Raw genomic sequence first — 25236 nt, forward strand, 5'->3', positions numbered from 1 at the left:
ATTTGCTACGCTCTGAATATTTTACGTATTTCTGATGCATCGCATGTGTTTCAATTTCCCATAAATTCTATCAATTTTCCATAAACATACGCTACAAAAGTAAATCAGAAATACAATGAAGAATACGACGTTGCGCTACAAACTGGCGATTGTCTGTATTCAATCTCCGATTGAGACATTCGTGCACGTTGAATCGAATACACGAAGACTGATGGAATGTTTCCGACAGGACAGGGACGCATGAATCAATTGGGAGGCGTCTTCATCAACGGCCGACCGCTACCGAATCACATTCGCCTGAAAATTGTCGAAATGGCAGCGGCTGGAGTCCGCCCTTGCGTGATATCGCGACAACTTCGCGTCTCTCACGGCTGCGTTTCGAAAATTTTGAATCGCTACCAGGAAACTGGCTCCATTAGACCGGGCGTCATCGGTGGTAGCAAGCCGAGGGTAGCAACCCCTGAAATCGAGGCGAGGATAGAAGAAATGAAAAGGGACAATCCGGCAATCTTCTCGTGGGAAATCAGAGAAAAATTGGTGAAGGTAAGAAACACACGGTTTTGCAATTCGTTTTATTAGATCGACTTGAAAAGTTACTTCTGCCTCTTATCAATCATTCGTAATGTATTATCTTGTTTCAATCGAATAGAACGTTTCGTTAACGTAATACATATTAAATAATGAAATAATTAAATAGATAATTAAATTACAGGTATTAGGTGGTTGTACTTGAATTTCATAATTGTACGAAATTCCAACTACTTATATATTTTATTATATGTAGGTACTTAAACTGCAACTTAATACACGTTAAATTGCTTATTGGATATACGATTTAAGATAAGACAGGTTTAGAATAGATAATAAATATCGTCATAAGTAGAACACTGGAAGATGTATTAATCAAAGTTATTACCGCTAATAAATCCATTACGTTACTTGTAACTATTTATAATATAATATACATTAAGCTTCTTATAATTAGGTTTCCATCCTACTAAACGCTCTTAGAAAATACTTTGACAATGTTTCACCCTCTTTTGTTGAAACCTGCTTCATCCCGCAGAGGGCACAAAGCTTAATATCTACTGTAATACTCCATTAAATTCTAACTTTGATCGTCGTCAGCGATCGATATCCAAAGGCGTGACGACTGTTTTCCTCGTCACGTGCCTTCGATCTTACCGGGTAGAACAACAAAACGCTCGTTCTAAAAGATATTTTCAAAATTGTTTTTCTTAAGTAGCGACGCATGAGCTAAAGGACAATTCGAGCCACGCTGTTGTTTTGCCTCGGAGTAGCAACAGTGTTAGGATATACGTAACGTAATAACAAACCAACTCCGGGCAAAACAGTGTTGCCGCTACGTGTAACCGTGAAACAAAAACGAATGGAAGCTTTCCGATACTTCCCCGACCAATATAAATAAACGAACGCGATCGTAAGGTGACCAGTTTTTCGGTCTTAGTCTCGAGGGATTTTAATAGCGATCAATACACAGGCTTTAGAGAACCAGTTAGTACCGAGCGTCTTAGCGAACTTTCTCTGTATTCATTAATTATTTTTAAATAGATTTGACAATCTCGTCATTTAAACCACACAACCAACCATCCTCTACACTTAGATAGTTCTTTAGATCTGTCACTTAACACTTTAACTGCCACGTTGGTCATATATGACCCGCCACGATTTCTCCACGATGGTCATTGGTGACCGGAGAGCTTGAACTTCTTACAATTGTAAAAATCGAATGAAAGTTGACAGTTAGGGCATTTTGAATATAACCGACAAATAGAAGACACTTTGAAATAAAAAGTGCCGCATTGAACGATTAAACATTTTTATTGGAACATCGATAAAAAAAATGAGAACAAATCTTGCATCTAACGGTGCACTGTGTCTGCATCCATATCTCTGAGGGGTAATCTACGAATGTTATTATAAACACAGCTTAGAAAATAATCGTAAATGCTGCTTTTTAATCGTATAATCGAAGTTAGAAGTGTGCACATACCTTGCTATTACATATAGAACGAGCAAATACCGTTTACCAGTATCTTCTACGCGTTTCAACGATATATTCTGCACGTTTTGCCTACGACGAAATAACCAATGCGAATGGTTTGTTGAAATAAACGAAGCCTCGTTATAATACGTCGCTATCGACTGTTACCAAGGCGCCAGGGTGGTTACCCGTGACCACCAATAAGATAAACGGCCGATCGGGGAAGAATGTTGTCTTACATCGTCAATTTATTATTATTTTGCCATTATATGCTTTGAATAATAAAAATACTCCCGTTGCGTCCTCAACGAAACATGTGATTTCAGCGTGACAGTCAAAGTGTTAACATATGGGTCCTCGACACATTCACTGCCATACACGATTTGCATATATGTAGAGAAGTGAACGTGTCAGTATATAACAGCTAAAATCGACAATAAACCAATAGACAAATATGTCCACGAAAGATGCAAATGCTTGCGTCTAACGATAGAAACAGCTCTAGAACGCGTAACAGCTGACCGTACCGTCTCTGTACCGAAGTAGCAATTTCGCGGATCCAGTTTTCCACGGTGGAAAACGTTGAAAGGCGTCGTCGTCCGACCTCTAGATCGGGGGGTGGACGTTTCCGCAGGGTCCCTCTATCTCTCGAAAGATCGCGAGTGAGTGGGGCTTTTTAATCTTGTGCACGAGGCGTGCACGAGGTGGGCAGGGGTGTACGTGAGCGCCCCGAGGCGACTCGCGTGTCCTTTAATACGTTACTGCCCGCCGCCTACACCCACACCTCATTGGCGTAACGCTCCCTCGTTCGTGCTGCGATTTTCGAGTATGCAAAACGACTTTTCCAAGAATAGCCTCTTCCATGTGCGGCGTTTTATCTCGACACCTTGAGAAATCGTAAGCATCACCATGCGAACAGTCATGTTCCGGCTGGAACTTCGCGGAAGATAATAATTTCCTCGCTGAATGTTCGATAGAGAGGACAGTTAAAAAAAAAAGAAAAGAAAGAACGTGTAACGCGATTATACGAGGGCGTGAATCGTGTCCATGGCGTATAGGCTTCCAATCGTTCGTATTCGTAGGGATGTGAGATTGATATTAATCTTGGAACGCTTCGAGTATTATATGTATATTTTCATAGTTATACTCGTGTTATGTGATCTTCGAGCAATCGTGTGACCAGCTGTTGCGTTATACCTGTCACACGCCCCTGTATTTTAATCCCAGTGCAGAACTCCGTGTTCGTAGTTCAGGCGTTGCCAAAAATTATCCCGCTGAGTGGAAACTACCATCGTTGGTCTGTTGTCTATCATCGACACGAATAAAAACGTGGCTTTCGAAACAGGAGGATTTAAATCGTCAAACGAATTTGTTCGCAAATATAGCAAAAATTCCGAGAATGTAACGGAATAACGTGCCCCGCCTGGTTCGATCTAGCATTTGGTCACCGCTACAGGCTATTTCTACAAATAGTTCGAGACATTTCTACCTGATCGGTATCGCCCAGCAATCGATTTCTACCGAAATCACCGTAACGGAAATTCGATTAGCAGAAGCTGGATCGACGCTCTAAGAACATCCCTCAAGCTTCTAAGGTAAAATGAATACACGGCATGTTGCGTTCCCCGAAAACCATAGTCGCAGTTCGCGAACACCCAGAATTCAAAGGTGGCCGAAACGGGACCGGACCCGACCGCTGAAACCACTGATCGAGATATTCGGGTAGCGGTAGCACTCGCCTGGTAACATGAAAAAAAAGGCAGAACCAACCCCGCATATCTCTGCCGCGACGAAGATAAGGATCGCTATACGGTTCTCAATCTACGAGATGCCCAGGAAAAAATTCCATCCCTCCATTCCGTTTCGTCAAAACCAACGAAACCAATAGAACCGATCCATCGCGGAACCACGTGGTACAACCCAGGGCGATCGTCGATAGAGAGATAAATCCTTGGATGTTGGAAGAGGAGAAGGTTGCAGCTCGGTATACGCATCCTGCACAGGATCGACCGAGACAAAGAGAGGCAGAGAAGGGCAGGAGAGACGGGCTACGCGTGGAGGCAAAGCTGAGAGGCGGAGGACGAGGCCGAAAGAGGAAAAACGGTTTCGTGAACGCGTACGCCGTTGCAGAGTCGTGGAAGCGGGCGGTCGTGGCCGGCATTAATACGGCATTTAATGTTGGAAGGAGGCGTTCCTGGTGCCGAAGACCTGGGGCGGCATCCATCCTTCTTCATCCACCTTCTTACAACGTTTCTCTGCTCGTTCTTCGACAGAGAGGTTCGTCTCTCTCGCGCTGTCATCGCCCCGGACCTAAAGCCTCGACCGCCACCAACGGGCACAAGGATCGTTATTGTTTCTGAGATCGCCGATCCGAAAGATAGCCATCGACACCGGCGACCCTCTTTTTCGCTTTTTTCACCTTCCATCCCTTTTTACACCGACCCGGCTCTTTTACTCTTCTCGTCAGGCCTCCACCTTTCTCTTCATCTTCGTCGAATATACAGTCGAGGGCAAAAATAAGCGGACAGGTAGCGGGAATAGGTATTAACAGGTTTTCAATCGTTTACGAAATAATCTATGCACTAGCAAGATACATAGCAAACGAAACTCGAATACATAACACTAAGTAGTTGTTCGTTTAAAATTCATCGATACCTTGTTCCACTACCCTTCTTCCACTTATCTTTGCTCCGACTGTATGTATAGGGATGCGGTTCCTTCACCTCAGACCTAGGACGCTCTAGCCTCTTCTATTTTATTTGATCTCTTTTTTATTTCGATATATTCCTCAGGAATCTTCCTTCTTGCCCCCTCCTTCCTTTATTTTGTTCTGCCACCATCGATTTCTCGGTTTTCCTCGCGCTCCCCTTTAACCGTGTAAGATTTCGGATTATCTCTCGGGCTTCGTCGATGAGATAAGGAAGATCGATAAGCGGCGATATGGCTTGCAGATTTTCACAGATTTTCAAGATGCCGCCGGGTATGCGAGGTAATATGTATATGAGTATCGGCGTTTCGTTGCGGAGGTTGTGCGTGGTAGTAGGTCGGGATCTACGCTTCGTGAAGCGATAGAGGCATCGAGAGATTAAAGATCAGACGCTGTTTCGGCTTAACATTCGTAGGACGCGTCGATCGAAGAAGGATGATTTTGTATAATATCGAGAACTATGACATTTTGTAATCAAATATTTAGAATATATACCTATAGCGTATTATACCCTATGGTATCCTGTCGTTTCACTATGAATATCAAAGATCTTCCTTCTCGTTCCTACGCGAAATCATCGTCATTTTTCATAATACGTAATTCGTAAGTGTTTGAACAAATGGAGTGTCAATTAGGCATTTCTTGCTTTATATCGACGATGAAGGTATTTGATAGAATTTTAATAACTCAATTTGTTTTGCAAATGAAAAATGTGTTCTGCGAATTAAAAACTCGAACACTTTTATGGCCATACCCAACTACTGTTGCTATTATAATCGAAGGCTCTGTAATTTGCGCCTCGCTCGATTCACGCCTCTACTCCAGGAAAACGTTTATCGACGTTTATAGTCTATAAAATATGTCCGCAGCCTGTAGACGCTATTGGTATATTGATCTGTCTCAAAATTAAATACAGATTTTGTGACTATATTCATGAGGCTCGTAAAAAGGCCGTTTGGGTATGATTAACTTCTGGTAAATATTCGATTGCGATATCATAGGTTTATATCGGATAATTAGTTACATGCCACCGTTGCAAAATATACGGTTGAAATACGTAATTGATGGATTAGTCGTAAAATTTTAATCGGCTAATTCTACGTTAAAAAGTTGGTCGAATGTTACGACGATCGATAACTTTATGCGTTTCAAATAGTTGTGGTGTAAAATAAAACGTATAGGAAATTTGTTAAATACGATAATGAGACATATTTATCTTATATAATGAGACGTTCAAGTAATTATATCTACTTGTTTAAAGTATTAAAATATATATATCGAATTTTCAATTTGTCGAAGCTTGCTCTTTAGCAGAATGATTTATGCGATAATTACTAATTCTTAGAATAACGTAATTATGGTATTGCTTCCAGAAAAGAGAATATTAAATTTCCACCAAGTACAGATATTTGAATAGCCTGCTGGAAATAATTTCCAAATGCCTTCTACTATATCGTCTAATCCCACGAAGATTATTGACAAATGTTTGATAATTTACAATTTAGAATTTTTATGGAATAAAATATAACAAACAAAGCTACGCTCTTTGCCTGCGTTTAAAAACGCAGCATTAACAATTCCTTAAGTCTCCGAGTTTCTTAAGTCTTTCGACCAAAATAATCGTATCTAAGAATAAGCGGAGAAGGCTAGCAAAATTTGTAAAAGCCAGCGAATTTCGTAACGTGGAAGGTGCGTACAATTTCTAAAACGTACAAATTCTGACAGCTTTTTCGAGCAAATTTTCTGTGTCTCGTAGGTAAAAAAAGATTTCACGATCTATCCAACCGTACCATCGAAGAATTCAAGCGTAGTAAATACTTGCGCATAACGGTGCACAACGCGATGTGTAATAACGCTGAATCTCAGCGGCGCAAAATGTATATTTTGCTTTGAAAATGATCGCGCGAAATTGTAGTGCAGTAGGCTGCATTTGCAAATCGCAAATGCCAGGCAAAGTGCAACCCACGGCGCGCCGGCAGCGAGCTTGCATTGTTCTCGCGAATTAGTAATGAAAATAAAACGAAAAGGAGACATTAAATTTAGGATATATAGCTGTGATCGGGTTAAGTAATGACAAAGCAGATTTTCCACAAGATATCGATGGATCTCGTTTGAAATAATATTACCAGCAGTAGAATCTCGATTATCGGCACATCGATTAAGAATGGAAGATTTATTTTGTATTTTATCGTTAAGATATTTATTCTGTTGCTAATCGTCGACGAAATTTCGTTCAAGCAGGAAGGTTTCTCAGACCCTCCAAGTGTCAGCTCCATCAGCAGGTTACTTCGCGGTGGACGACCTGGTGATGATGGGAAAAAGGACTACACCATCGATGGTATACTAGGCGGCGGTGAGTACACGATTAGAATTTAGTATATAAAATTGATTTCAAACTTAGTGTAACTCTTTGCATTAAACAGAGACATTCGAACGATTGCTTTAAACTCATTTTCTTCGTCACACAGTTTGCGAGTACCACAGACGACAACTGGGAATATCAAACTACCAAAAATTTCCAATAACTGTCGCTAGAGCTAACTACGATGTTTACTATATTTTCCCTTGCATATTCATTTCACTGAGATAACTAAAGATTCTCCTTTTTTTATTATTTAATTTATACTTTACAATTTGTTCAGCTAGACATTTGGTAAATTTGTCTAACTTAATTGCTGAACAACATGTGGGATACCATCTTCGGGTTTGTTTACTTTATTTCTTCAGTGAGGTCAGTAGGGTGTTTTCTTTTTACTCTTCTTTCTATGGGTGTAAAGATTCCCTTGACAACAAAAATCCTCGCCACATCATCCGTGCAATTTTCCTCTATCTACTTCGCCAAAGCAATCAAGCTATCGAAGATAATCTCTACGACAATCTTAGCCCCAAACTCGAACCTCGCTACAGAACAATCGTCTCAAGATTCGATCGTATAACTGAAACGCGAACATCGCGATTCCACAAGATACAGAAAGATACAGCGTCGTAGGACGTGGCGCGCGTCATCGACGTGTTAATTATTCATCTGGCCGGAGGAAGGAAAAACGCGTGGATAGAAACTTAGAGACAGAGAATGACGACGAGTGATAAAACGTAAAAAAGAGAAGACGTGGTAGCGATGCGGGACGATATCGCGAGGCGAAAGACGAAAAGAAAGAAGAAAAACACGGCCGCCGATCCATCGTCGGAGGGCATCAAGAGCTTTTAACCTCTGCTGTATCTACGAACGAAGTTTGACGTACGCGAGCGTGTGTACAGGACTTTAAGTCCGGTCCTACGTCGTCGGTTAGGCCAAGTTAGTCCGAATGAGCCGGGAAGCCTTCAGGATTTAATCTTCGGTGGGCGTGAGCAGGATTAGCCAGGTTGCCCACACGTCCGACAAACGGATTACAGGAGTGTCAATATCTTACGGGGCACGCATTATCCCTCTTCTTCTTCGTCTTCTTCGTCTTCGTCTTGTTCTTCTCCTTTCTTAGTCTTTCTCGTCGTTTTTCTCATTTCATTCGCGATCCGTGCACTCCCCTTTTCGAGACTTCCTTCTTCAAGTTCTGAAGGATTATTTTTGCCCGTCTTCCCTCTTATTCTTCTTCGCGGATATGTATCAGAAAATGGAGCAAATTACAGAGACACGCGGTGATTGAGTCGATGGTCCATCGCGGATGTTTACGTATTTAAAAATATACAGATCTTTCTCTTAGCCATATACCATATAAAATGGAGCAAATTATTGTAAATACGTATAACGTACGAGTTAAAGATGTATATGTATTTCATAGAAAATTCTTAAGCGCGGAAACGTAGAGAATATTCGATAAGTTACCCGAATAAAATATTCTATAAACGAAATCTGTTTAAAGTTGCAAAAATATGCAAGATCGAAGAAATTATTTAATCGAGTATAATGAAAAAATAGCTAGAAAATAACTTATTCTCAAGATAAGTGAAACGGCGCGTGAAAAGATGAAAGATCTCCAAACGAAGAAATCAGAAATTGTACGTGATCGATGTAAGAAACTGATCCTACTTACAAGTCAATTTCGTCCTGCCCATCTGATCGATCAAATAGCCAGGAAAAAGAAACTCAAGGACGAGAACGTTCCGTTCGTATGTAGCATAGAAACAAGGTATATCCTCGTCGATTAACATCCAGCGTGAAAAATACTACAAAGCCAATGTTCCCCACCAATCTGCTGCAACAAAATTCCTCCACGAGTATCAAGCACTCAAACACGATTTCAGGCGACATCGAGTCACTGCCCGTTGACACGAGGCGGGAATTTGTTTTCGTGAGTGATACAGGTAGACAAGGAGGAATTAGCGGTACAGGTGTTCCGAAGTCTTAAAAGTCGGGACCGTCAGGCGCGTTGCCGCGGTCAAGAAGGGAGGCAGAAAGAGAGACGATTGAACGTGGAGAGAGACAGCTTCTCATAAATAAAAATAGTCTGCGCGAGCGAGGGAGGAAACGGAAAGAGGACGAGAGACGAAGAAGAAGCAACGGACAAGGAAAGAGACGAAGAGGGAAGACATGGTGGAGGAAGAGACGCGCGTATACGTGCGTTTATTTTTAGAGAGAAAACGAGAGGGAAACGGGCCCAGGAGAAGAAGGTGGGAGAAGAACGGCTAGATCCTTCGATCGTGGATCTTGGAGAATGCGAGGAAAGAGGCGAGAGGCAAAGGGACTGTAGGGCCCTGCGAGGGTCCCGCGGAGATCAAACGGGCCGCCTGCCACACGTCGGCAGTGGTGCTCATTTACGGACCCCCGTAAGCACCGTGACACCTTGCAATGCAGCCTATTGATGAATAAGTTTCATGCGAGTCTCTCGACGTGTTGGCTTTCGACGGCTACGAAGAAAAGGGGCTGGAAATGAAAAGACAATGGAATTTTTTCGTTGTCGATGCAGTGTAGCTGTGAACAAGGTCTTTTGAAAATGACGAAAACGATGATTATCTTTAATCAGTTGAAAACGCCACGCCGTATTATTTTTCTCCAGCGATTGCAAAATATCAGATGAGAATTGTATCGGGTAACGTCTTCTTTCTGATAATAACGTTAACTAGAATATTCGTTGCGAGGACTACATGGAATATGAACGTAAATGAATCTGCATAATTTTCAAGATACACGACACGTTAGAACCTTCTTTGAACCAAGCGTCAGATAATAATTTATTTGGAAAGAAGGAACAAAGGTTGCTACGTCTTGTTCGCGATTCAACGCTTGCCCGTAGCAGTAAATGGAAAGAATCTAATGAAATTACGTGAATCGCTGCTAATGTTGTAGACGCAGTACCGTTAATATATTGAGCGTCGAAGAAACCGCGTGGACGAAGATCGATTAGAGCATTAATTGCCTACTCCATTGAAAATAGATCTGATCTAGCCGATGTAACGACCAGTTAGACGTGAAATGATTAATAACGGCGTAATTGTAAATATAATAATGGATATTCAATGGAAATACATCGAGTATAATTTACATAATTAGAAACAGTCATCTAATAGATAATGAAAGATCTAAATAATCCAAGAACGAATAAGCTACTTACGAATTTCAGATTGGATATGGTGTTCGACGTAGCCCTGAAAGAATAATTACTCGAATAAAAGCTACACCTCGACGTAAAGAAATATTTAAATATAATCCGACGTTTAACTGCTAACTGATCCGCAAGTACCTAAACGACACGAATATTAATAAAGCTGTTACGATTAACGTTAAAGTATGTTAATCAGATGCAACGTTGGAGATAGGGGTAAATGAATATTAATAAAATGCGAAGCGGAACAGGTGTAAAGCCATCGAGGGCTGTTGTTGAAGCGTTTCGTGAACGAAGTGTTACGGACCGCTTTAAAACTGAACCCCTCAATTACAGATATCCATCGGCATAGACCGTGCTCGAGCATTCATCGTCCCTGCAAATGACCGTCGTTGATGTTTAATACCTTTTAATTAAAAGTTAATCCATCAAACTTCTTTCTCGTGCACGGCGATCTCGCGAGAACGCTTGTAATTATCACGTTTAATCGTCGCTGGGGTTGAGCGATCGCTAAACCCAAATTAAATCGCCTACACGGACATTTTAGAACTCAGAAATTAGCGTCCATCAATTTGCAAAATTTTTAACGCAAGGTGTGACAAACTTTCGTTTCGGTAGCTCAGTCTTCTTTCGTCAATCTAACGTTGCGTAGGAATTCTTCGATTCCGCCCGCGTCGTTTTCTGATTCAATTCGAAACAGTAATGTGGGTGAATTAGGAGAAATACATGGAAAGGAGTAATTTGTTTAGGAAAGGAATAAATTATTCTCTGATATAGTGGTACAACTGCTATAGTTTACTATCGAGAGATAGTACATTCGCAACTTTTAACGTTTCTTGAACGAAACCAATAATCGTGCGGTGTTTTGAATTAGCATATCGAAATAGATACTAAACTAACCAGTGGAAGGCACTAGAACCCATAAACTATCAATTTGCTTGTATTATAACTGCCACACCCGTGGGTGGTGCCTATGGAAATTCAACGACTAAAACATTAAAAGTGTTGAAATAAGACTGGAATTGCAACGTACAAATTTGAAGATCACAGATAGATAGGACTAAAGATTCTGTCAACGGTACCATTTTCCTTCCTGGATGCGGCGAATTGTATAGATCGCTTGCTAGCTTCCAATACCTTCACACAGTGCAAATATGTGCAGCCCATTGCATAACCATTACGATCCAAGAATCACTATCCCATGTAGCATCCTACTCGCTGCACTGTAAGTTCAAACTCACCACGCGCACAGATCCCTCGAATCTAGAAAAATATAATACAAATAGTCCGCGTCTCTGCTACCTTCGAAAACGCTTTCACTCAAATCCTAAACATCCACGCGAAGAAAATCACCGTTACGTAATATTTGCAATATCAATTACGAATGTTTGATAGAATTTCCAACAAATGCGAATAGCAAAGGTAGATAAAATGGAAAAAATAAAAAAGACGATTTCAAATGTCTAACTGGTAGTACAACCGCGATCAATTTTTATACGTTGTTTCACTGATGATCCGAATCGTCCGATTTTTATGCATAGTAAGCGTTTCGACGCTGGAGAACAGGGGTGTACGCGGATTCGCGCTACGCAGAGAAAGGACAATGGACGAATTCCAGCGCGGATGGCGAAGGAATACGAGAGAGCGGTCGTGATAGGGAGCACCTCTGAACGGATATACTCGTACAGCTCGGCCACGAAGGTGTCGGCCGAGTATAGGTGTCGGCAGGCGAGCAGGAATGACACGTAGCCTGTGGCTTTCTCATTCCTTCTTATTCCGTTCCTTTGGCCGAGGCCGCCGACGAGGGATTAGCCTAATGGGTCCTGCCCACCCTCTCCTTCTCTCGCTCTTCTTTCTTTCTCTCTCTCTTATTCCTTTCCACGTGTGTTATATGTATATCCATTCCGATGCTTTACACTTTACACCACCTCCGACCTCCTACGTAATCAGAACCAACCGACCCGATGAGCAACGCCGCTAAGTGATTCACAATCAGGTTTATTGATTGTATCGACGATCGACGCGCCGCTGAGAATTCGAGACATTGATTTAACCGATCCAACTAAGTACACTGACACGCGAAAAGAGATAGAACGTGTCATTAGGGTCTGGTACAGGTGTTGAAAATCGAGCAAATTTAACGGATTGCGAGGTAGCATAGGGTTATTTTAATCGATCTATTTACGTATTTAGTCATCGTAAAAAAGACGCAAGGCTGAGGATCCAAGGAACGTGACGAGTTACGAGGCGAAGGAGGATTATTTGGGTTGCAAAAACGCTTGAGATCGAGCTAGTAACGAACGAGTTGGCTTTGTAATTCGTCGAATGTCACGTTCGAACACTCGTTAAGACTATTTAACTCGTTATTAGCGCTGTGTAAACATTTATTTACGAGTACATCGACGACCATAGTTTGCTAGAAGGATAGAAGGACTTTACGAGGGTAGAATCTCTACTTGTTAGAAGTAAATCTGTTCGATAAATATTAATATTCCCGGCTGTAATTACCATAATTTCATAGCGTATTATCTTACTAGCGGAAGGTATTTTGTTGCTCGTCTGTTTACCACTTCTTACAGAATATCCGCGTGTGTTGGCACTGGTGTTTGACATCGCGTCAAACCGCTCGTAAACCTTCGGTTCATATTTTAATCACATCTGAATACATAATTTGATAGAAATAATATAAAAGAACGAGTCGAACCGCTGCCTTAACACGGGTTACAGTGTTGTCCGGAAACAACGCTCGATAAACCTATAAGAGACACGATATTATCGCTAAAAGTATGAAATAAACGTCAATGTTCCGCTCCACGTTGATCCCAGCGAACCTTATCAAAACGATCGGGGGAAAAAAAGACAGGCGAGAGACGGTTGCGTTTCGATGCAATGAAGCATCAACGTTAAAAAAGAATGGGAGCAAATGAAAAAGAGGTGAGGGGCGAGTGTGTCAGAATGGAAAAAGGAGCAATGTCAAAGAAAAGGAGCAGCCTGTCCGGCGTGATATCAAGCCGTGTATCTAATATGTTACGCTGCAAGCTGTTGCGGTCCTTGTCACGCGAGCATATAATCCTTTTCAGATCGAGAATACACCGACCGATCCATGTAATGGTTCACGTTTGATTGTAATCTGTGAAACGGTACCTGGTAAAAACATTAATGCAACCGGGCGAGATCGAGGCGGTCGGATGAAAAGTAGTTTGAGATTACGTCGAATTGGGAAGTGTGACACTCGAAGAATCGTAGATTCGATGAAATCTTAAAAATTTCACAATATACGTTGCTCGAGCATTGCGCCACCACCAGGCAAAATGATAGCGATAAATCATTGCGGTACATGAACCATGCGAGTCGCTGCCTTCGATTAGGAGACATAGGTGCTTTCTAGGAATCGGCAATTTGCAAGATTTATAAATGCAGCTGCAGAATAACGTTTACCAAGCGCGGAATGCTCGATCGAATCGAGGAATAATTAACCGATCTTCTCAGAGAACAAACGTATCGTTCTACGAATAAAAGCAAATGTAAGATAATTAAACGTAAAGTTAGTACGAAAGAATTTTCACCCACGACGAATATTTTCGGAATTTTGCCAGCGAATACGTTAGGAATTAAAATTACAATCGCTTAAAGTTACTTGAAATAAAATGCAGAAACTCGCATGGTCGACCCTGTAAAAGCAAAGTATAAGCTCGAAGCACGGGTTCAAAATTAAAATAGAAATTTTAAATGCGCATTTCGTCGCCTCCAAATTCTTCTGAAAGATCAGTTCTGCTATCCAGAACGATGATCGATCTTATAATTCTATCTGCTTGGGAAACGTTGGAAGATGGAACCGTTTCGAGTCAAAGTTAGCTGTGATTTCCTTTTTGCCAGGCAAAAGACGGAAACGGGCCTTAGATCCGAGCTTAAAATTCTGCCGTGTGATTTCCACCATGAACAGAGACCACCATGCTCGCGGTTAATGATCCTTGGGCGGTGACTTCTTTACAATTCCCAAGAGTACCTACGTGCCCTGATTCGTACTTGAAGAACTGCGCTATAGTGGTTCGGTCAGGTCGATACACGGGGAAAGAATAGTCGTTCGTGTTGACAGTCTTGTCCCATCGACCTCCTCTTTCTTCCCTTGCGGCCAACGCTGACAACAAGATAAATTATAGTCATCTATGCGGTTCGCTCTTTCTACGCCATTTTATGGTTTCGGCTCGATCTTGTTCACTTTACATCCACAAAATTTGATTTTCCTTTACGTAAGAGCTACTTTATCGTCGCTATATATTCGAGGAAAGATATTTTACTATGCGAGGAAAAGCGAAATTAAGAATCAACGAACTCGAAGAATTTTCCTTATTTTTCATAGGCGCGAAAGGTTCTCTCGAAAAGTAACGAGATATATGTGGGAAATGGAAAATGGAATAGTAGAATACGATCAATTCTAACGGAACGTAGCTGTAGATGAAATTTATTTAACTGTTTCGAATAATCAGACAGCGAGTTCGCGTGCGAAATTTTAAACAACGACGCATATACCAGTTTGCCATGACAAACACATGGTTCCTTCCTCGTCTCACCACGAGGGAGCGTTGACAGGAAAATAAAATGCGCTCTCGGATGTCAACCGCTTCGCGGCTCATTGTTGGCATTTTGTAGACATTTGTTACCATTTAGGGGACCTCACACACGCTCTAAGACCCCCTAGGACCGCTGCGAGAGAGAAAGGTGGGACAGGGAGGGCCCGACTAGATTTATAACCTACGAAGGTGCGGCACCTTTTCCACCATTCAGGCCGCGATTCGACACGCGGAAAGCAAAAGGGAGGCGCAGGAAAGCGGCGATTCTCCCTACGACACAACGGATGCAGAACAGGAACCAACGTTGTTTGCTTACGGCGCGATACGTTTTTACTGCGGGAGGGGGCAGATCCGACACCTCCGTCGTTCTTTCGAACAGCAAAATTTTATTCTCCACCGTGATTTTCCACGATTTTCAACGACCAATCCGTTCGTTGTACGAACTTGTACGAGCTGCTTGCGAAGCTCTAAACGAGCACTCGTAAGTTTCGAAAAATTGCAAGCAGCGATCGAATCGCGAAGATGAGGATGAGCGAAACCGCTCCATTGAATTAATACCGCTATAATATTTTACCAAACGTCCTACTGGACAAATTGTAAAATTTAAATAAATAAATAAAAAAAAATTGAATTAATACAAAATAGTCTTCTAACGAATTAATACAAAAATCCGAAGCGGATTCGAAGAGAGTAGCAGAAGAATGTGGTTTTGAACGGACGAAGAACTGCCATGAAATTTACCGCTTGCAAAATTTCCGCTAGGGATTCTTATTGTTGATACTGTTTTTCCTTCGAACCTGCTAAGAGAAATTTCGCTCAAAATCGACGATTCTTCGATCGTTCTATTCGAGTTTGCTCTCGCGACGAGAATACACGGACAAGACGTTCATCGATATCCACGGCACATGATCAGAAGCTGATATACGACGTTGGTTGACGCACGACAAATGCCTGACCAGTGAATTACTCGCTTCACACGGGACGATCTCCGGCTGTCGGTCGGGTTTACTCGTTGATAGGCACAATCAATATCGGCCCTCAACCGAGATGAAAAGAGAGGCGATTGGCTGAATAGAAAATTAATACAAAATAGTCTTCTAACGAATTAATACAAAAATCCGAAGCGGATTCGAAGAGAGTAGCAGAAGAATGTGGTTTTGAACGGACGAAGAACTGCCATGAAATTTACCGCTTGCAAAATTTCCGCTAGGGATTCTTATTGTTGATACTGTTTTTCCTTCGAACCTGCTAAGAGAAATTTCGCTCAAAATCGACGATTCTTCGATCGTTCTATTCGAGTTTGCTCTCGCGACGAGAATACACGGACAAGACGTTCATCGATATCCACGGCACATGATCAGAAGCTGATATACGACGTTGGTTGACGCACGACAAATGCCTGACCAGTGAATTACTCGCTTCACACGGGACGATCTCCGGCTGTCGGTCGGGTTTACTCGTTGATAGGCACAATCAATATCGGCCCTCAACCGAGATGAAAAGAGAGGCGATTGGCTGAATAGAACGCGTGAAAAGATGCGTGTAATCAATTAGAGAGGGCCGCGAAGTCGAGAGCAAATATCTCTTTCGAAGCAACGTCATCCTGAAATGTGCTGGTCAGCATCCCTGCTGAGCAAAGTCCTGTACGTTTACATATGAACGAGAGACTGTTGCGCCGTATAACGAATCTCGATATCTGTGCACGACCGCTTGCAACAGTTGTAAATGGCTAGATAACTCGTCACCTACGTACGCTTCTTCTCTATGGCTTCGGTGTAAAGTAAAATCGTTCGCACTTTGACGTTCCTGTTCAATCTTCGGCGTGAGCTCTATTGATTTTTCACAAAACACTTTGACTGCCACGTTGGTCATATATGACCCGCCACGGTTTCTCCACGGTGGTCATTGGTGACCGAAGAGCTTCAACTTCTTACAATTGTAAAAATCTAATGAAAATTGACATTTAGGGCATTTTGAATATAACCGATAAATAAAAGACACTTTGAAATAAAAAGTGCCGCATTGAACGATTAAATATTTTTATTGGAACATCGATAAAAAGAATGAGAACAAATCTTGCATCTATCGGTGCGCTGTGTCTGCATCCATATCTTTGAGGGGTAATCTACGAATATTATTATAAACACAGCTTAGAAAATAATCGTAAATGCTGCTTTATAATCGTATAATCGAAGTTAGAAGTGTGCACGTACCTTGCTATTATATATAGAACGAGCAAATACCGTTTACCAGTATCTTCTACGCGTTTCAACGATATATTCTGCACGTTTTGCCTACGACGTAATAACCAATGCGAATGATTTGTTGAAATGAACGAAGCCTCGTTATAATACGTCGCTATCGACTGTTACCAAGGCGCCAGGGTGGTTACCCGTGACCACCAATAAGATAAACGGTCGATCGGGGAAGAATGTTGTCTTACATCGTCAATTTATTATTATTTTGCCATTATATGCTTTGAATAATAAAAATACTCCCGTTGCGTCCTCAACGAAACATGTGATTTCAGCGCGGCAGTGATAAACGGTCGATCGGGGAAGAATGTTGTCTTACATCGTCAATTTATTATTATTTTACCATTATATGCTTTGAATAAGAAAAATACTTCCGTGGCGTCCTCAGCGAAACACGTGATTTCAGCGTGACAGTCAAAGCGTTAAATAGAATGAAAGTAACGCGACACGCGTATACTTTGTACAGAATTTGACTGCACGTCGCCCTCATACGCGAACGTTGTTAATAAACTCGCTGTAATTATCTTTATAAATTCCAATCCTCGCTTCTCGCCAATTATCCAGCTGAACAAGCTTCGAAACTAACTCGTCGTCAGCCATGCAACGAATTAAATGCCATGAAAAGTACAAACGAAATGCAACGAAAATGGAATTCAAATGGAAAAGTGCGGTTCCTCCATGGAGGAAACTCGATAAATTTCAATCTCTGCTTTCGACTAATTATACGTAATATAAAAAAGAATCTCAGAAAGTGGTGTTCCTTGAAACTCAATTATACGAAATTGAATCACGTTAAATTATACGAACATAGCGCGGCAGCTTAGCACGTCCCAATCTCCACCTCGTTCGATTAACTATACGTATAACATGATGAATATTCGAAATGAAACTGAATTAAATTAAACTATATGAACAGGGTACAAGGGGTTCTCTTAAATTCCACGATCTCCTTCCACGTACCTTCAATTAACTAAGCAAGAGGAAGCTTGAAAAATACCGTTGCTCCAAGTTAAATTAATTTTTACTATTATTGAAGTTCCAATCTCCGCTTTTAACCAGCTACGCGTATAACAAGGAGAATATTTGAAAATAACGATTCTCGAAATTGATGTAAATTAAATTAAATTATGTTATATAAACGAAGTACGAAAAAGCTTCTTAAAAAGCTCCGCTTTTGTTTAACGAAGCAAAAAGAAGGAAGCTGCGAAAGTGGCGTTGCTCGAAATGAAATTAATTTAAATGGAATCACAGCCACGTAGTATGAAAGAACATAGCGAGTTCCAAGGTCCGCTTTTAACTAACAACGCGAGAAGAAGAAGCTTGGAAAGTTGCGTTTCTCCATTCGATCCGAAGGCTACCGGTCGCAAGAGTAAAATTTCCCGCGTTGGACACGAACGACAGAGGAGACTCGGTGATCCCTTTGGCGGCACCTTTGCCGGCCCGTACGCATTTCTTCTATGACAAACGGAAGAATGGAAGAATGCTTCGGAGACAAGTTGCATTTACAATAAAGCCGACGGACACCCGGTTTAAATTCCTGTCACCTCGTAGTGGGACACCGCGGACCAACTCGGACAGACCAAAAAATGTTCTTCGATATTTCACCACGACGGCACATTAAACCCACCACGATCATCGAGACGCGTACGTTTCATACACTCATTGGATATTTAACGACGGCTAGGATCGCTTTATAAGGACGATCCTGAAATTTTTCTAATAACCCGAGGTGAAACGAAATTGTCAAACTCGAGGATCGGAGATTGTTTAGATTTTTCTTGCTTTTTTAGCTTCTTATTGGTTTACGATGTTATTGGATGCGTTTCTGAAATTTTTCTTTATACCTCACAATTATACGTTATTATAGTTACTGAGATATCCTGCCTAATTTTTTACTCTTTACTATTCCTGATAGAAACAACAATTAATTAAGAACAATTAATTCTAAATTTATTTCTTGAATACGGTCATTTTTACAAATAAACGATGTTTTTCCTAATATCTAGAAACTCGTCTCGTATACTTTTCCAAAACATATATTATCCTATTCGTTCATTTTACTTCAATAAATCTTTAGAAATGGTAACAAAACGTAGAAAACCACAAAGGTACCGACATTGTGTCATCGAGAAAAAGGGAATCCTTTTGCTTGAGAAACGGCGACGAGTCATGTTTTGCCTTTTGGACAGTAGAACCTGTCTCGAATCGTTTGCCATGCTATGAACAATACCCTCTTTTCCTGTGGTTTTCACTTTGTGCCGGGGAGCGGCCAAGCCTGCGACAGAAGTGTGCAATTTGCCTGTCGAATTCCCAGCGGCGGTCTTTTGAAGTGGCTCCACTTTCTGGAGGCCGCGTCACATTTGTCAAATTTTGATCCCTCTTCTTTGCCAAATATTACTATCTTTTTCTGCACGAGAAAAAATCTCTGCTTCTAACATTCTTCTTTGGAATTTTAATAGAATTTTTTAGAATTCACAATGGAGATTTATAGAATACTGTCCTCCATATCGTATTCTTTAAAAATTGCTTCGCCTTGAAACTTCCATAAGGAAAATCATACAGCGAATATTTATTTATTTCATATTTAATTATTTCAATACAGCCTGAATACGCTGTCTTTGTACTTAATTCGTTATGTAATATTATCGAAATGAATATTTTTACTTCACATATACATACAATAAGAAATACTTGTGTGGTTTTTTATTAACACTCGACTTTTGCCGAATTAGATTAATTCCGCGTGATTATAGACATTTTTATAAACTGGAAATTTTACGTTGCATTTGAAAAAAGTCTAGTTTTCAAGTAATTAAATATTATCCAAAAAAATGACTCAACCGATATAGTCAGCACCTATATATGCGTAAAAATTTGTACGTCTCTACAGACGTATATCGAAATTCGAACGATACAAGGAAGAAAATTATGATTCTAGCTAGGAAGACGCAATAGCAAAAGTTGACAAAGTAATCCGCTGAATTGGATTACTTTTATTACAACTTGCGCATGTAGAAACACTATCTACAGGTATGTTCTGATAGACGGCAGTGAAAAAATGAAACTAATTTCCGTCCGTTCTGTCCTGATTCTGACTCTTCCCTGATTCTTTCCGTTTTGATAAAAAATATTCATCTCAATACAAAGTTTAATAATATTTGTTCCTGTCGTACGCTGTTGTGTTTCTTACCTGCGATTAACCAGGTACTGTCATCTATCGAAGGAAGAGGCAGCATGAACTTGGCAGGTGTAGGAGTAGGTGGCAGCACTCGTTTGATCGCAGCATTCAGCACTCACCCAGAACCAGAAACATCCAAATTGTCTTTCCTTCCTCGATTCGATTCTCCACACTTGATATGTCGATTGTTAAATACCTCTTGCTCGTTGTATCGGTGATTTTTAAACTGTGGTTGTAATAATAGAAAATATAATAATATAAGTAATAGAATAAAACAAATAATAAGAGCCAAGTAGCCCATGCGTACAATTAGTAATTCCAATACGTCAGAAACAAATAAATCAAACTGCATTTCCATAACTCACCTTACCCAAATCCCTTCCAGGAATCACACTGGGAGATCAAAGTGCGTCACGCAAAAATTCTTTCCTTCAGAAATCTTCTTTCATCGACGCAAACAACACTCGGGAGAACATTCAAGATGTCTTCTCTTTTTCAATTCAATACTCGAACCAGTAATGCCAATTTTCATATCCTCTTACTCATTGTATTCATGATTTGTAAACTAAATATTCTCTTCGTATTCTTTAAACACTTCCTTCGTATTTATTCGGCCAAATATAAGAACGTAAACAGCTCGTGTGTCCATTTCTCTCAATGGCAGTAAAAAGCACAAGGATATATAACAATATACGGATCACGAAATAAGCCAATAAAGATGACCATTGCGATCAATCGAAGCACAGTTTGCCCCTAAGTCGACTCTCTATTGTATCATCGATTGTCCGCTATTATCGTTCAATCGAGCGTCCAGAAACGAGGCCCATTGTTGGATCGAGGATCGATTCCTCGTGGTTGAGGTTATTGAAATACTGTTCTTCGCTTCCATCGAACGTGTCCAACGAATCGTTTGGGTAAAACGAAATCAGAGCTCTGGCACGGTCGATTTCATCTTCAATCGCTGACGCGTTTCGCGTGCTCTTTTAACTGGTAGAATGAATGCAAGAATAAGGAGAGAAGTCTGTTATGACAGGACACTATTTACGTACCTTTGATGGGGATTAGTTCTCCTGATGTTTGCCTACCTGCGGATTTGTTTCGTGAAGCGGAATTAAATGGCGTGAAAGCTGCAGACTGTTTCAGGGATCGCGGAGAAATCGTTCGATTCGATTTCGAGAAACCTATGAGTACGAGAATTTCTTCTCTCGATCTTGAAAGGTTTTTTCCTAGTTAATATCCAAATATATTTTCTTTAATTATCTTCTTAAATAATTACATTTATTTAAGTATTAAATAATTAAGTATTTACAGGTCTATGTACTACTGTAGATAGTAGAAACTATTGTATTTCTTACCTTGATAACACGATATGAAAATCTTGTGTTTGAATCTCGCGCTTCAAAAATTGTACGTGTACGTAACTTTTACTATGTATTAATGATCCGATCGATAATCGATCAATCGATTCTCGCGCGATTAATTAGTTAATTATGTAATTTCAAAGTTCGTAAAAGCATTATATTCTGATATATATTGTATTTAAAAAACTAAGAATAGGTAGGTATATCATTTAGCATGTAAATTGCGTATCGTTGAACGTGATTCACTAATCATAAAGCTGCATCGTGGCTCGAAATTAATCCGTATAACGCAGAGTAAATAAGATGATAGCACGATTCAACGATCCACAGGTCGTTGTGGTGATGAATCCGATACGGAAAGCGAACCTGGAATTCCTCTAAAGCGAAAGCAACGGAGAAGCAGGACGACATTCACTGGGGAACAACTAGAACAACTGGAGACAGCGTTCCAGCGTGCTCAGTATCCGGACGTTTATGCTAGGGAAGAATTGGCTCAGAGGACTGGTCTCACGGAAGCAAGAATTCAAGTGAGTCTCATGCCTTTTGTCGAGTATCCTGACAATTTACCCTTTTTGCGTTTAGTCGTGCGAGGAACGTGAAAATTACTGAGGTATTCAAGATATACATGTATATTCACAGAATGCCTCGTATGGTTAAAATAAATAGTACACTTTGAAAGAGATTCAAATGGAAAGCTAGTTCCTTGTTACAGGGTGAGTTATACAATAGCTGAACGAAAATCTTAAATTATGTACTGAATGGAAATATTTCAATTTTAGGAATGAATAGAAGGATGTTTGTTCAATTATATTAGGTCGAGCAACGAGTTTATTCGCATTTTTTAAAGAAGCACATGAAGATGTTATTACATTCATCGTACAATTTAAAATTTCTATTTTTTTTCTTTTTTTTTTTTTACTTACTAGAAAGTATTACAAATATCAAATTTTCCTGGGACGACTCTTAATTAGATTTTTTATTTGTTAATTAAAAAGAATACCTTGCTACTTTAAACACTACGTCGACATTTATACAATGGCTACAAGATATATTGACGCACTATTGTATTTTTCGCATAATTTAATCTTTCATATCACTACAAATATTTGACTATGAAAATGAATTGACTATGAAGTTCTATACTCGATATTTGAATCCAACTTTACACACTTCTAATTCCAGGTGTGGTTCAGCAATCGCAGAGCGCGACTACGAAAGCATGCAGGAAGCATAGTTCACTCGGTAGCAAACTTGCCATTGACTCCCTGTCAATATGCGAGCCACGAGCTTGCGCAAATACCACAGGTCCCTCAAATACCATCTGGAATAACGCAAGTTCCAACCACGTTGCACCATAGCCCAACGACGTTGCAACAAGCAAGCACCGCTGTTCATCAGGTTCCAGGAACCAATGCACAGTTGTCAACCACCACTTCCGTGGCCCAAGTGCCTTCCACGATCGGTAGTGCCCTTCAAGGGCACGCGGTGTCGATTTCGGGACATTTGAGTTCTTTACAAGGACACGCAATGCAACTTGGACAAGTACCGACGATTCAGCCTCCTGCGGCTCACGGGGCACCTACGACCCTCTCTCATAACCCTGGTGAGTTGTGTTATATTATGGAAATATTGAAATTTCGTTCTTCTTCTGGCAATATTATTTTTATTTACTATTTTTATTTATCGAGCCACTCCAAAGACAAATTGATCAATTCTATTTTTTATAATGTTCGCAATTTCACATTATCCATAATAGTCAGGTACGTACATGATTAGTAGAGTGCGAGAACCCGTGCAGGAACTCGACAATTTCAGCTGCCCGGTACTTGAATCGCAATTGGTTTGGTTGGCTTGGGGCTGTAATGAATCGAAAAAATCGTTTACGGATAGTACATAGTGAGTAATACGTGGTGCGAAAATTAAAATCACAGCGAATTAGATACAATTTTTTGTGAAAACTTCCAATTTTTATTATCATCTTTTTCTGTGCACTTTTTATGATTGGTTGAAGAGTATCTTTGGAAATTTTCTCACAGCGATAACATGTACCTTGAATTGAACCACCTTCTTGGAAAAAGTGCAATACGTTTAACAAAAATTATAATTTATAAATTAATGTGTACAATCTTAAATCTGCTCGCACTCCGTGCAATTTTAATACTTGAGACACGATAATGAGCAACGACGATGACCCAATTTCAGGTAACACCGATTGGTCCAGGGCGCAACTCGGCTGGGGACAGTTCAATCACTTCCAAGGTGAATATACGTCGAGTCATTCGAGTCATCAACATTCCTCGCACGCGAGTCATGCTGGTACACCGTCTTCTGGTACCGGGAATTCTGCATCGGCGGCGGAGTGGTACGACCAGGGCTACGATTATTCCCAACACGCTCAGTTGAACTATCATCGAAGCGTGGGCGGCATATTTTAACGGACGATGATTGCATGGGCATTAGTAAAAGTCAGTTAGGTATCGATCGACGTTTTATTGCGCATTATGGGTTTCGCCTTCTGGAGAACTTTCCGGTTCTCCATCTTCTTCTTCAATAATCCCTGTGAGTTTAGCAAGTTTGCTTTGTCTTTACTTTAGACACTCGAGATATCTGAGAAATAAAAATAAGGAAAATGGATAAAGGTGGATTTAGATATGTTCTGCTTGTCTCTTGTGGTCTTCGAGTTATATTGTACATTTTGTAAATAATGCAAGATAGAATGCGGCATTTACACTGTTGGGCAAGAGTTTTAAATCGCTGTACATTCCAAAGAATGACAAAGCTTTCAACAGAGTTCTTAATGAAGAGTAAGCGACGTGGCAATATGTTGGCACAATACGCATTTTAGTGCTGTATTAATATAACATTAATTGTAATATAGTTAGCATAAGTCGTATGAGCATCAAAGAATAATCTGTAAAATATAGAAAGAAATTATTTATTAAATTAATAGTTGTTTTATTTAAAAAATTAATATTTTGTATTTAACATCGTCCCTAAATTAGAGAAAAAGCGTGGTATAGGAAACATTGAAACGTTTTCAGTACAGGAATGCAATCGCTTATTAATTAGATGAAGAATAAAAATTAATGTTTGTATCGAAAAATTTCGTAAAAATTTCGAGATGTGTCTATTTTTGTAAATAAATCGATATATTTTTATATTTTTATTATTATACATAAGACATACACACGGAATGTTTTTTCTAGATGTGCAAAGAAAATAATTCTTATCGAATCCTTTCTTCTCTAAACATCCTTTACATTTTACGCCATTCTTCCCCCATATGAAATTCAAATTTTTTTGAGGCGGATAACCTAAATTGTAGAACAAAATATAAAGTTGCTTAACGATTAAAATTAAGGTAAGTTTCCATTCTTATTCGTAACCATGATTACAACTGAAACATTTGCACAAAATCTACGTAAGTAGATATGTCCATAAAATAAGCAAATTTATTTTACAAAGAAAGTGTAGCTCTACCATTCTACCGCTACGATATCTTTAGTCTTCTTAAATCCTATTCAAGTAGGCCACATGGATCACGTATGCTCCAGAAATGGATCAGCTCGTTATTCATACAGCGGTATTATTTAACAATGATTAAATACGGAAGTAACACAAT

The 25236-nt window shown here is 40.2% G+C and overlaps 1 protein-coding gene across 1 annotated transcript; it reads left to right on the forward strand.

Moving 5' to 3' along the window:
• Nucleotides 1-216: 216 nt before the first annotated feature.
• Nucleotides 217-24772, forward strand: LOC100746352 (protein gooseberry-neuro-like). Its single transcript, XM_012390397.3, has 5 exons — nt 217-543; nt 6954-7065; nt 21945-22141; nt 22797-23217; nt 23817-24772. The coding sequence occupies exons 1-5, from the start codon at nt 217-219 to the stop codon at nt 24047-24049; spliced, it is 1290 nt and encodes a 429-aa protein (XP_012245820.2). The 3' UTR covers nt 24050-24772.
• Nucleotides 24773-25236: the final 464 nt, after the last annotated feature.

This window comes from Bombus impatiens, unplaced genomic scaffold (genome assembly GCF_000188095.3).
Source record: "Bombus impatiens unplaced genomic scaffold, BIMP_2.2 scf_0765, whole genome shotgun sequence".
Classification (NCBI taxonomy): domain Eukaryota; kingdom Metazoa; phylum Arthropoda; class Insecta; order Hymenoptera; family Apidae; genus Bombus; species Bombus impatiens.